General features: G+C 33.4%; 2 protein-coding genes across 2 annotated transcripts; both read right to left on the bottom strand.

The window, feature by feature from the left end:
* Positions 1-3,555: 3,555 nt before the first annotated feature.
* LOC111902064 (ATP-dependent Clp protease proteolytic subunit 5, chloroplastic) lies at positions 3,556-6,031 on the bottom strand. Its single transcript, XM_023897939.3, has 8 exons — positions 5,699-6,031; positions 4,949-5,080; positions 4,755-4,869; positions 4,562-4,654; positions 4,351-4,469; positions 4,240-4,274; positions 4,059-4,147; positions 3,556-3,963 (listed from the first exon to the last, which is right to left on the bottom strand). The coding sequence occupies exons 1-8, from the start codon at positions 5,803-5,805 to the stop codon at positions 3,763-3,765; spliced, it is 891 nt and encodes a 296-aa protein (XP_023753707.1). The 5' UTR covers positions 5,806-6,031; the 3' UTR covers positions 3,556-3,762.
* Positions 6,032-10,977: 4,946 nt separating this feature from the next.
* Positions 10,978-13,083, bottom strand: LOC111902065 (pentatricopeptide repeat-containing protein At4g01990, mitochondrial). Its single transcript, XM_023897940.3, has 2 exons — positions 12,591-13,083; positions 10,978-12,361 (listed from the first exon to the last, which is right to left on the bottom strand). The coding sequence occupies exons 1-2, from the start codon at positions 12,891-12,893 to the stop codon at positions 11,117-11,119; spliced, it is 1,548 nt and encodes a 515-aa protein (XP_023753708.1). The 5' UTR covers positions 12,894-13,083; the 3' UTR covers positions 10,978-11,116.
* Between the last annotated feature and the right edge of the window lie 348 nt (positions 13,084-13,431).

A 13,431-nucleotide genomic window follows, 5' to 3' on the forward strand; every position in this document is an offset into this window, starting at 1 on the left:
TCACATTGGAGCCTTATATAAGGACATAAAATAGGTGGGTAAGGAACCCAAAATTGACTTTAACAAGGTCAATCTACCTCCAACTAAAAAAGTTTTGACTTTCCAATTAGAAAGTTTCACCACCAATTTATGAACAACCTAACGCTAATACTCCAACCTAGACATATTACCTCCAACAATAAGGGCCGAAATAAGAAAAGTGTGTCTTCATTGTCACACAACCTATATTTTTTGCCATATTCTCAATCTCCGGATAAGGAACCCCAATATTTAAAAGTTTACTTTTATGTAGGTTTACTTTTAGACCAAAAGACAAATAAAATTGTGTAGCACCCTAACAATATTAGTAATATTCATATCCTTTCGCTCTCCGATAAAGATTGCATCGTCAGCATAAAACAAATATGAAATAAGAAGAGTAGTATCAAGGCCAATATAAATACCAGAAAAAAAATATTTCAATCAATTATCTTTTGAAAATCTACATGCAAGCTTCCATAACCAAGATAAATAAGAAAAAAAATCAAGATATGATCACCCTAACGGAGACCCTTGGAAAACTAGAATTCTTTAGTAGGCAAGTCGTGAATCAAAATCGAGCCCTTAGACGATTGCATACACCCTAGAATCCACCTCTCCACTTGTCACCAAAGCCCACCATACCAACAATATCATCAAGGAAATCCTAATGAACATAATCATTAGCCTTACACCGTGACAACACTTCATTCATTATCATACGGGTCATCTAAGATTTTTCTCCCATTAATAAAGTTAATTGCTTAAAACTCATCAACATGTCCACCATTGAAGCAATTTGATTAGCTAATATTTTATCAACCATTTTGTATTGACACCCTATAGACTAATCAGAAAAAGTCTTTGACACTCTTGGTGTAACCCCCTATTTCCATTCCGGTACGTAATTCTCTTATTGTTTAATAATAATAATAATAATAATGAGTTAATTAAATAAATAAATTATTTTGAATGAATTTTATATATATATATATATATATATATATATATATATATATATATATAAGTCTAGGGTGTAGATTGCAATTTCAGAAACTATTGTTATTAGAAAAAACATTTTTGGGGGAGCTATCGTTTATATGCAGAACCAGAGGGACCAATATTGTCAAAACGTGAAAATTCCTATCTGGGAGCAGCGACACAGCAAGCGAAACTGAGTTCTTTGTCTATTTTGGACCAGATGGAAATGGAATATTGGAAGTTCTTTAAGGCCCCGTTTGATACGCATCTTTCCAGATCCAAACAGATATTTCTGGCTGAATGGACCGGAAAGACTGTTTGATTTGCACAAAAGAAGGGGTCTTTCCCGGTAAGATATGTCTTTCCCAGAAAGCCCCAAAATCATATCTTTCTGGCTGAATTGGCTTATACACCAAACCCCGCCTCTTTCTTTCTTTATTGGATTATTAATTTTTTTTAAATAACTTTTTTTAAATTTATTTTTATTGAATTATTACTTTTTATCATCATTCAGCACAGTCAATCAGATGTACAATCAAACAGCATGGTTTCTTTCTCAGTCAGAAAACTTTCCCAGACAGCACTTTACCAGACAGCACTTTCCCAGACAGAAACTATCAAACGGGACCTAACCCTTATCATTTGAATTTTGAATCGTCCCTCCTCCCTTCCTAGCTTGGAAACCCGAGACAAAAACTTGAAAACGATTTGAGTGTTGGCTAGGATTTTGTGAGGAAGAATGTAGTTAGAGTTGGATTCAAGCCACACCCCAAGGTATGTTTGAGCTCCATTCACCCTTGACTGTTCTCCGACGCTGTGGAGGTCGGAGCTGCCGTTGAGTTCGTTCAATGTCACCAAAAGCCTCGATCCGATCAATGTCACCAAAAGCCTTTAACAAGGAAGCGTTGGCTACCATGTCATTAGAAGTACTAACCCCACAATCCAACTGATTATCCAAATCCCCTAAACCTCGGAGAATGTCGATTTTAAAAGACAATTGAGCCTCCCTTGTTGTATTATTCCACATTCTCAGGTTTTGCTTAAGAACTTGCAGTTTCTTCTTGAGGGACACCAACCTATTTGACTCTATAATCCCATCATTTTTCTAAGAGTCCTCCACAACTTTCTCAAAGCCATCTACAAGAAACCATGTGTCAAATGATATAAAAAGAGATGAACCATAATCAAACATGCACCCCCTCTTTTAACAGAAATGGACGATGATCAGAAAAAATGATGATCTAATATAACACCCAACAAATGAGGAAACAACTCCAAAAGCCCTACCAACAGAAGGAAACTATCAAGCTTACTCATTTTTCCAACAGCTTTGTTAGTCCATGTAAACCAGTATCCCCCAACCCAATAGGTAAATCAAACAACCCAGCATTAGCAATAAAAGTATCAAACATACTTGTAGAATGTGGATGAAAAAATAGCCTCGTATCTTTCACTTTTCACAATGAACCTCATTGACCTCGCCCTACCACCGCACAATGATACCACATAATTGGTCCCACAATCTTTATTCAGTAACTTCCTAAGGAGCATGTATGCACAACCACAACAAATTGATGGAACTCGAATTCCCTCATTTATAAGAAAATGATCAAAATGAACACTATTCTTGCAAAATGAGTTTGTATCCCAAACACACACACACACACACACTCACACAAAAAAAATATGCTACATGCATTTTCGAAAGCAAGATTTCCTCATAATGGTTTATTAGGTATTGTATTTTTAAAAAATCCTACCCTATTGACTCTTCACATTTTAAAAAATAAATAAATAAAATGGTCCACTTGTGTCTTGTATTTGTTTTGTAAATTGGATGATGGTTATAGTTTATAATTTATTGTTTGACATCTCTGTATATATGTCATATAATTTATTTTGTCTTTTTAAGTTTATCGAAACTGTTGTGTTCACAAACCTAATAAGGAAGGTGTAGATTAAAGGATTGTAACTAGTTTTATTATCATGTAATGTATGTATGAAACGGTTGTTGGGGTTGGGGGTCAGGATAATGATAATAAAACTTAAGTCCTTAACACTTGTGACTTGAAATCAATTTTGTTGGCACTCTGGTGAAGTTAGAGCTTACCAACTTGTTGTTGTATAATGTATTAGCCAATCCGCCTCCCAATGCAGTTTCTTAAATCTAAACTTTGACATCACATCACATTGTCACGTATGCTAACGCAATGAAATTTATAAATGGACCGGAAATAGCCGAAAATTAATCACACATAAACGGAAATTAATCTTAGGTGGAGATATCAAATATCTTTCTTTTTTTTTTTTTTCCTATAATTATGATATTTGTCATATTTAATAGTATTAATAAACTTTTATTACATTTATCATCATCTAAAAGTGATAGTGATAGGAGGATATTTAATTTCTATTTGAACAAATATCTAAAAAGAGTTGGACGAGTACAATAGGTAATATTCAGAAATATGTAGTGTGAACCAGAAAGAATACGTCTGGACATAGTAAGGATCACCCATTTCTGAAAAATTGGAGGAAGAAAGAGGATTCTAATAATGAAGAAACAAGATGATGTCTGTATTTGAGAAAAATAATACACTAATGTGTTTTTTTTCAACATGTAAAATAGAGTTGTAATTGGGAGAAAAGGATGAAGAAGACAGAGTGATGATGCATGCATATAATTCAGAATGAAATCTGATTTGGCAATTGGCAGTGGCACAACATGAAGATGAGATCACAGCAAAATATGAATAAGTTGAACTAGGCAGCAGTAGCAGGAAGCGGTTGGAGGGCTTTGAGAGGATTCATAATGACACCGTCTATGAGCCCATATTCTTTAGCTTCTTTGGCACTCATGAAATAATCACGGTCTGTGTCTTGGTTGATTCGGTCAAGACTCTGACCAGTGTGGTACGCCAGATACCCGTTCAAATTCGCCTTGTGGTGCAGCATTTCATTAGCCTAAAAAATGCAACAACACAATTAATTATTCATAACCACAAAACAAAACATATACTGTGTATTATGGAACCAAAATAAAAGAGTAAAACAGCCACCTGGATATCTAAATCGGTCTGTCCACCTTGTGCCCCACCAAGAGGTTGATGTATCATTATCCTTGAATTCGGAAGGCTGTATCTTTTTCCTACAAAACAAACAATCATATCATTCATACCATATACTTACTACTTTAGGCTTATTATTAGCAAAGATTCAAATTTCAAAAGTGGATTATACCTTTGGTCCCAGCACCAAGCAGGAAAGCCCCCATACTGTCATGTCATTGGAATTGGAATTGGAATTGGTCAACAAAAGTCAAACAAATGAACATGAAATTCTATAACTTACCTAGCAGCAAGCCCGACACATACAGTTGAGACATCAGGGCGGATATGCTTCATGGTGTCAAAGATGGCCATACCAGCAGTCACTGATCCTCCAGGAGAGTTCACATACATCACAATATCCTGTCAACATCAACTTCAATGCATCATGTATGTATAATGTATAATGTATTCGCTACAACATTTAATTGGGAAACACATGGATCTCGTCAAACCTTGTTAGGATCAACAGCATCAAGGTACAGAAGCTGAGCAACAATGATGTTTGCCATGTCATCATCAACAGCTCCACCACAACGGATAATTCTCTATAAACACCACAACATACAGGTATATTATGTAAAGAAAGTGAAGTAAGAAGTCACAGGTGTAAGTAAGGCTGCTAAAGATAAAGATGAAGCAACTCACATATTGAAAAAGCTGACTGATAACACTCTGGAACCGTTCTTGCATCATTGGGGGTGGCCCTTGACCTTGTGCATATGCCGGGAAGTAGGGTGATGATGGAACTTGTACATCCTCCCTGTGAATTCAATATTTTTATCATTACTATTTACCAAAACAGACTGAAAAAAAAAAAACCATAATAATCCTATTCCTACCTAATGGACCATACTCCCTGCCTCAAATTCTTGTTCACTGATGATGAATAATCACCAGAATAAACAGCTTTCACTGAAGAAGAAGAACAAGTCCCAACACTTTTCTGATTACTTCTCAATTTACTTGCTTTCCTGCAATGCAATCAGTAAACCTCATCATCACATTTTCTCCATCCCCAAAATTAACCTACCACTTATGAATCTGTTATTATTTTATATAACAAATGCAGATTTTTATTCATTCTATTTCTCACATGTTCAGTTTAACCCAAAAAACCAACCCTGTGTTTTCCTGTGAAATTAGTGTTTTCCAATCAAGATATATCATCTACTTCCAAGAAATCCATTAATAGTCAATATCAACATTTTATAGAATGAATTTAAACCCTTGGAGTAGAAGATTTTTGTTTATTTGGGCATGGTCAGTATCAAACTCCTTGAATTTTAAGGACCGAGAAATTGACTTACTTTGGTGTAGAAGGATATAAAAAGTTAGTCTTTAGTTAAGTGTCAACAGAAAGAAACGATAGGCAAGGAAGGATTTTCTTCGTTTCTATAATTCTATTTTAACGAGCAAGCGCACTTCAGGTTATTAATCATCAAGTTCTTAGCTTCAATAGAGCCCAGCAACCCCAAGTAATAAATCTTCACAATGAGTAATTTATCCAATTGAAAATCACTGAAGAATTTTAACAAGAAACACTCACACGCACAGAGACACTTTTTTATATAAAGAGTAAAATTTGATACCTGGAAGGAAGGGGGTGGAAGTTCTGTTCAGATATGGAACTAGGGCTTTTTGTAGAAGAGAATGCGAGAGAGTTAAATCTGAGAGAGGGGATGCAGGATTGTGCCATTTTTGTTTATCGATATGAGAGGTCGCTGTGTTTTTGTGGAGGAAGAGATGGTTGCTTATCCGTTAAACGACGACGACGATGCGACGGAGTGAGGCAGGCAGTTGGTGAGGTGAGGGGATGAGCCAACGAAGGAAGAAGATAAACAAGATTTTTATTTGGGTTACGTTGTTGCGTGTGGGAATGTAAAACCCAAAATTGAAACAAATCTCATGGCGCTCGGGTTGGGCCTGGGTTTGCTGTATCATTTCCTACCAATCGATTAGGATTTAAGAAGGCCAAAACTAGAATCAATCATGAATATTCATGGTTATCATTTGTTACTAGATTTTACTTATAATAAAAATTTGTCACATCAACATAGATATACATCAGCAACTATAACATCCAAATAATAATAATATTAATTATACATCAGCAATTATAACATCCAAATAATAATAATAATTTGTTGAATAGGGAAAATACTAGAAATGGGTTAAAAAAATATTTAAAAAAAGAAAATCTTAAGAAAGACGTAGAAGGTATGTTTATCAACAACCTAGAAGACATGTCTCTAAAATCAATATATATGATTTTGGGTAGAGCGTAAATTGGTATAAAACGAATTTGTGAGTTTTACATTAATTTTTTTAGCGTAAATCATTTTCTCACATTAATCCATATCCTCCGACTAATCTTTGAAATCTTCTAAGGTATAATGAGAAAAGTGGAAAGTTCCAACGTTGGCTGTGATTTTTGCTTTTTTTTTTGTTTAGATTTGGGTGAACTTGTAATTTCCAATTTCCATAAATTAAACCTATCATAATTTTAACAAGTCTAGTACATGGGTCAATTTTAATTTATTTATTTTTCGCATGTTGATTTTTTTCATAATTTTCACTTATTTTAAATTTTCAAATTCAAATAAACTTTCTATTTAATTGTTTTTATTTAATATTTTGTTTTAATCAACCTGTATAACATACGAGTCTCACAACTAGAATGTAATTATATGCATTAAAACTTTTTTAGTTATATATATTTTAATTCAGTTTAATACCATACTTTCCATAAATAAACTATCTTATGCAATTTAGCGTTTGATAAGACTACAAAAGTAGCTTATTGTAGCTTATAAAATAACTTATAAGCTAGATGTTTTATAAACTATTTTTTAAATAGCTTATGATAAGTTAGCAGCCTAAAACAGAAAACCTAGATCGTGAAATTGGGTGCATCCGTGCATGGTTGATGGAAATATACTATTTAGGCTATGTTTGGAATGTCAAAATAATCTTATTTTCGAGTTTCTTTTAGGATATTATGTTTTGCAATTCAAACTGTAACTTATAAATTATAAATTAGGTTAAAAAAATACTTATAAAACTCACTTTTGGTTGCTAACTAGATAAGATAACTAAATATATTATAATAATATATTCGTATAAAATTAACTACTGAATAAATAAAGACTTACAATACGATTACCACTTTATCGTAGTTTCTTATTTTTTAGTTAAATCCTAAACCTTAAACCCTAAACCTTAAACCCGCCAAAACATAAGACTCAAATAGTTAAATTGATGTGATAATTATGGCATTTACACTTTATAACTATATTTAAAGGATATGCGATACAAAAAAAAAATTGATAAATAAATAAACATATATTATAGTAACTGTTATTTTGTATTTACTCTAATTTTATGAAAAGTATTACATATTTTTCTTATAATATTAAATTAATCTTCTGTATGTTTTTTTATGTCATTTTACATATCTCATACAGATTTTACCACATAAGTTATAGCTATCAGTTTTTTAGCTATCATCCAACTTTTCATCTAATTTGTAAATGTAACCTTAATAAAAGTAATTCCTAAAAATTAAGATATCCACTCATAAACAAATATTTTTCCCTCTAAAAAGTTTATTTTTAAATCTATCGTTTTTTAGATTGATATTATAAAATATAGTTAATTAGACAAAAGACGTTATATTTTATATTGGTTTATGTTTAAAGTTATTTTTATATTTCAAAAACGCCCTTTTTGTTTTTTCATTTCTTCTGACTTGGTTATTTTATCAAGTTTATCGGTAATCTTCCGGTTTTACACAATTATTTTTTTTAAACCCTTAATTTTTATTTTTCAAAAACATCCATCAATTTTTTTTTGTCAAAAACCCCCTCACATTTAACAAATTTTTTCGTTTGAACCAACTTTTTCATTCTGACTCATTACTCCCTTGTTTTTCTAGTTGTAGTTTATGGTGTTCTTGACAATTTTCAATTTTAAAATAGGAAACAATTCTCTAAACAATACAAAATATGACATGCCTATATATTGTTGGCAAATTGCATTTCAACATTTAATTGTATGATACTCAAAGATTATAATACGTGAAGGAAAAAGGTCTAGTCTAATTTGATATCTTAAACTGGTTAATCAAACATAATGAGAACTTCTAAACTCTAATTTATGTCTAGAATATATTTTTTTAGCTTTCATATTTTTCCAGTTATAAACATTTTTCAATATCAAAATTTAGATTCCTTTCAAACTCTAGTTTTTCCAATCTTTCCAATCGGTAGTCATATTCATAATACTATGGTCGACAAATTCCTTAAACATTGCAATATTATTCAATTTAACAAAGCCTTCAATTAGCAAACGTAGAACCTTCATTTTCCAAATTAGTAGATAGTTTGTTTATGCATACAATAGAGACTAAAGGTTATATATATTCTAACCGGAGATTCTACATCATCTAATTTGAATTTGAACAATAAATAATGGCCAAGGAATTTGTTACCCTACTACTATTGATATGACTACTTATCCGAAAACTAGTGTCTCAAATGAATCTAATGAGTTTACTATTAATCAAATCGTTTTTGATATCAAAAATATTTTTAAGAGGAAAACATGAAAGTTGAAAGTATATTCTAAACATAGATTAGTGTCTCGAAGCAAGTTGTCATTATTTTTTTATTCATAAAACAATCTAAGATATCATGACAGATTAGATCGTTGATATTCACATGCTACAATCTTTGAACATTCTGCGAAAAAAAATACATTTTGCTAACAACAAATAGACACGTCATCTTTTGTATTTGTTTTGAAAAAAAAAATGATTCTTTCAACTTTTAATTTTGAAAACTATTAAAAATACCATAAGTAACAGCAATAAAAATACGAGAATTGTGAACCAAAATGAAAAAGTTGGTTCAAGAAATTTTTTTATCAAATGTGAGTTTTTTCGGGAAAGAATTAAATGTTTTTCAAAAGAAGAAAAACAAGTGTAGGTTTAACTTGAAAGAAAAAAATATATAAAAATACTACCAGTCCACCTACACGGACCAAATTGGAAAATGGAAAAATGTAAGGTTTTTTTAATTAAAGAAAAAATTTAGGTTTAAACTGAAAAATCATAAATTGTAAAACGTAAGATTTTTTATACAATTAACCCTTATAAATAATACAAAAAGTAAATATTTAAATCGATAGAATTGACTTGGCTTGTGATTTATACTACCAATCCGTATACGTTGCATTCGCTTTACCAAAGAATAAATATGAAACCATTGATATGATACTAGTCGATGGCATGTTCGTTTTTGTAAGTTGGTAAAGTTTCTTCCTGCCAAAAAGTATATACATACAATACAACATACTCTACAATCATAATGAACTTCACCTCTAACTAATGTAAACCATGAAACAGAAGAAAAAAAAAGGAGTCAAACGACAGCATAATCCATAACCGTTAAGCACTCACGAGCAGCCTTGGTGGTGGCCTCCTCTAATGCCTTGAAAGGAGAATCCTCACCAACTTTGTCTTTGAAGCATGCCTGGCAACTTAAGATATCCGTCTCCACCGCACCAAAATCATCCGCTAGCAATGTCACGTCCCGGACTCCAAGATCCTTTATAGCCCTGTTCAATTCATTCAGACTCGCTGCATACTTATCCACACATTTGCTCAGACACTTGCCCGTTTCTGAAGAAGCAATATTCGGATCCTCCTTCAGAAGCTTCTTAGCCTCTTCCATGGCTACTTGAGAATCACTCTGGCTTTGTTTGATACGCGCTTCGATAGCCAAAGCAATGTCCTGATCAATGAATCCTGATGGACCAGGACCTTGGGCTATTGCAGGGGTCATCGCCTCTATTTCTGATAGGGTGGAAGAACCCGGTGCAGGTGAGGAGGAGGAGGACGGCGATGCATCTCCGTATGAGGCTACTGCAGCAGGGGCCATGGCCTCTGGGCTTAATGATATTTCTGATTCGGGTAATAGGGAGGAAGAAGCAGGGGCTGATACGGTTTTGCCTATGAAAATCAAGGAATCAGGGGATGAAATTGGTGTCTCTTTGGCTTCGTCTAAACCTAATAAAAATGGTGGAGGTGCCGCCTGGTTGGGCAAACCTTGATCTTTTGGTTCATCAAATTTAAATTTAGAATTCGGTTGGACTATGGATGGTATTGGCAGGATACTCAAACCTTCAACAGATAGATATAATAAAATGAGAGAAGAGATGGAGATTATTACAAGTATACGAGCTTTTAGCTCCATATTTATCTCCTCTCCTCTCCTCACTTGCACATGGAAATGGTAGAATCAGCCAATTTAAATCTGAAGCAAATATATACTCCATTATATATTATATATATGTATCATGTATGGTTCATCATTCAATCAGGATTCCCTTCCCTATATTCTAGCCTAACCTTTCAGATTCATTTTCACATTTTCTTACCAATGTATAGCATTTTCAAAAAATATTTACAAAACCATAGTATCTTGAAAAGTAATTGCCTAAACTATAAATTTGGTTGATTTTATTATTTATTTTTAAAATCATAATTATTGTTTTAACTCTTATGATCCGCACCATCACTATTGTTTCCAGCCAGAACCCTTCTGGCCACCGTTCTTTTTTCTGGCTAAAAATACATATTTAGATGAACCCCAAATAAAATTCAGAACTCTTAAATAAAAACCAAACCAAAAGAAAATTTAACCATAGGTCATTTTTATGTATGAATTCAAAACTCAAAAATTGCAACATACGATTAAATGATTTATTGGATCTGAAACTGAAATGCAAATTCCCGATCTCTCAAATCTCACCTTTATGAAATTAGTTTTTCTATGGGTAAATACATTTTATATGTACTATATTTCAGTAAAAAAAAAAAGTCCATTTTCTTTTGCCTTCTTTTCTTTTCAAGTCATATGATACAAAAATAAATACAAGCAAACACCCAAAATTCCCCCTAATAAGGATGAAAATAATGTCACTCGCTATAAAAATGCTTGCTGTTGCTACTGGGGGCAAACTTTTTTAAGCATGTGCTGGAGCTCTGTGGTTACCAAAATGCCATCTTCTTGAATCCTGTGGAGCATATCCGGATCCATTTTATCAGCAGCTATATAAGTCTGCAGCAACAAACCATACACCTTATCATCAACACATTTCAGTCTCTTTAAAATCTCCATTAGCTTCTCAGCACTCTCTACATCTCTCTCTTTCTCAAAATACTTCATCAACACATGAATACTGTCAATGTGGGGAAACCAGTTACTGTTTTCACTTTGTGTTGCAGCTGTTTCAATACATTTTAAAGCCAGATCCATTTGCTGAATCCCAATGTAATGCTTCATGAACAATGCCAAAGTCTGAACAAAAGGCCCTTTTGATTTCTTCACGGATCCATGGAAGACTAGTTCAGCTTCTTCAACCATGCCATGTCTTAAATAACCACTTATAACAGCATTAGCCACACGCGTATCATAATATGAGTAATTCGATTCCCATTCTACAAAACATTTCTTCAATCCATCCAGATCATCCACTTTAGAAAGAGCCTGAAGCATAATCCGGTAACTCATGTTACTGATTGTTTCGAATGACGATTTTAGAACATTCCATATGCGATGAACTTCCTCTTGATTATTAAGCGCAGCATAAAACGTTATAAGAAAATGGTAAGCCTCACGTGAAGGCTGGCCCAGGCCCAGGCCCATCTCATTTTCAAGCATTTTAAGAGCAGACAAGGCTTTCTCATGATTACCTACTTTGACATAAGCTGCAGCAATGTTACTGTAAGTTGTCCAGTTACAAGTCTCTTTTTTTTCCTTTGTTATTTCCTCAAAAACCCTCTCTACCCCCTCAATATCTCCTAAAAGCGAACAGCTATGCATCCAGATGTTATAAGTAAAGTTGCTTAAATTGATTTTCCTTTTCTTCATCTCTTCCACTAAAGGAGAGACTTTTTCAGGCTGGTCCACTCCCATATACAGTGTCATTAGATTGTTGAAAGCTAAAGTGGTGGTGAAGTTCTTGGCTTCAATTTCCTTAAAAAGAGCCAATGCTTTATCTGTCATTTTTAACTTACAGTAACAGTTGAGGAGAGCTCCGTAAGTATTTCTGTTTTGCAAATGTGGAGAAAGGTCATGAAAGTAACCTTCAGCTGCACCCACACCATGGACCTTCGATATAAGATCCAAACGCACTGCAAAGTCGGTGTTGGAAAAGTTGATATCCCTCTTATCCATCCATTCCATTACCTGCATAATCAATCATATTCCTTGTAAATTGCAACAAGGGCCATTTTTGTTTTTACCGGTTGCAGAAACAAATCCAATCCAAACACAGTGGAAGAATAGAATAGAAATAGAATATACATCAACCCTAATTTAAACTGTTATAAAATAATTATACTATAGCAGTTTAAACTAGTAAAATCAACACGATAACATCTGGATTGATCGGTAAGCAACTAGAACAAACACATACCTCAAGAGCGTGGTGGTACTTGCCATACCTGCGGAGTTCCCTGATACATCTCTCTAACTCAATCTTTTTAACGAAATTACCCTCTCTAATGTATTGATTTAATGTTTGTGCTACTGTCCCACCCGTGGCTCCCAACGCCGACAGCCTTCTGTATAACCGCTTTTCATTTGCGGATTCTATACGTGGTGGCGACACAAGGTCAACCGCAGCAGCATTTGATTCTTCCACCACCGTGCAAAGCATTCTCAGCAGCGTCGACGTTTCGCCGAATAATATCCGGCTCCGGCATCCGATAATCATCATCCTCTATCTTGCCTTCCGCCGGCGTATTGGTCAGTTTGATATAACCCAGGGTTCTACGCTTCTAAATCAAGGGTTTAAGGAGCTGATTTTTCCACGGGATATTTTTATATCTCCACTGAGAAAATTGCAAATATAATCAAATCTCTTAATTACTTTGTGCATAATAGCCCCAAAAAAAAAAAAAAAAAAAAAAAAAAAAAAAAAAAAAACTCAAATTATAAATATAGCCATGAAAATCGTAGATGGATTAAGCCCATATGTGATTTTAGCATTCCATTTGCCACAATCGTGCTTTACCGACTTGTACGTTTGTAGGTGGTTTTTTTTTATATTTTTTCTGTATAAATACCCCAATTTTTTAGTTCATCTGCGATTTCCTCTCATCCCACCTACGATTTTGCGTTTTTTTTTAAATTTTAACTAAAAAATTAATATGGTTTAACTATGAAACAACATTATTATATATAAAATTTTGCAAAAAATTATCAATTTAGTTCTTATTTCTTTGGAATATTTATTTAAAACATCTCTAATAAAA

This window comes from Lactuca sativa, chromosome 9 (assembly GCF_002870075.4).
Source record: "Lactuca sativa cultivar Salinas chromosome 9, Lsat_Salinas_v11, whole genome shotgun sequence".
NCBI classification, from domain to species: domain Eukaryota; kingdom Viridiplantae; phylum Streptophyta; class Magnoliopsida; order Asterales; family Asteraceae; genus Lactuca; species Lactuca sativa.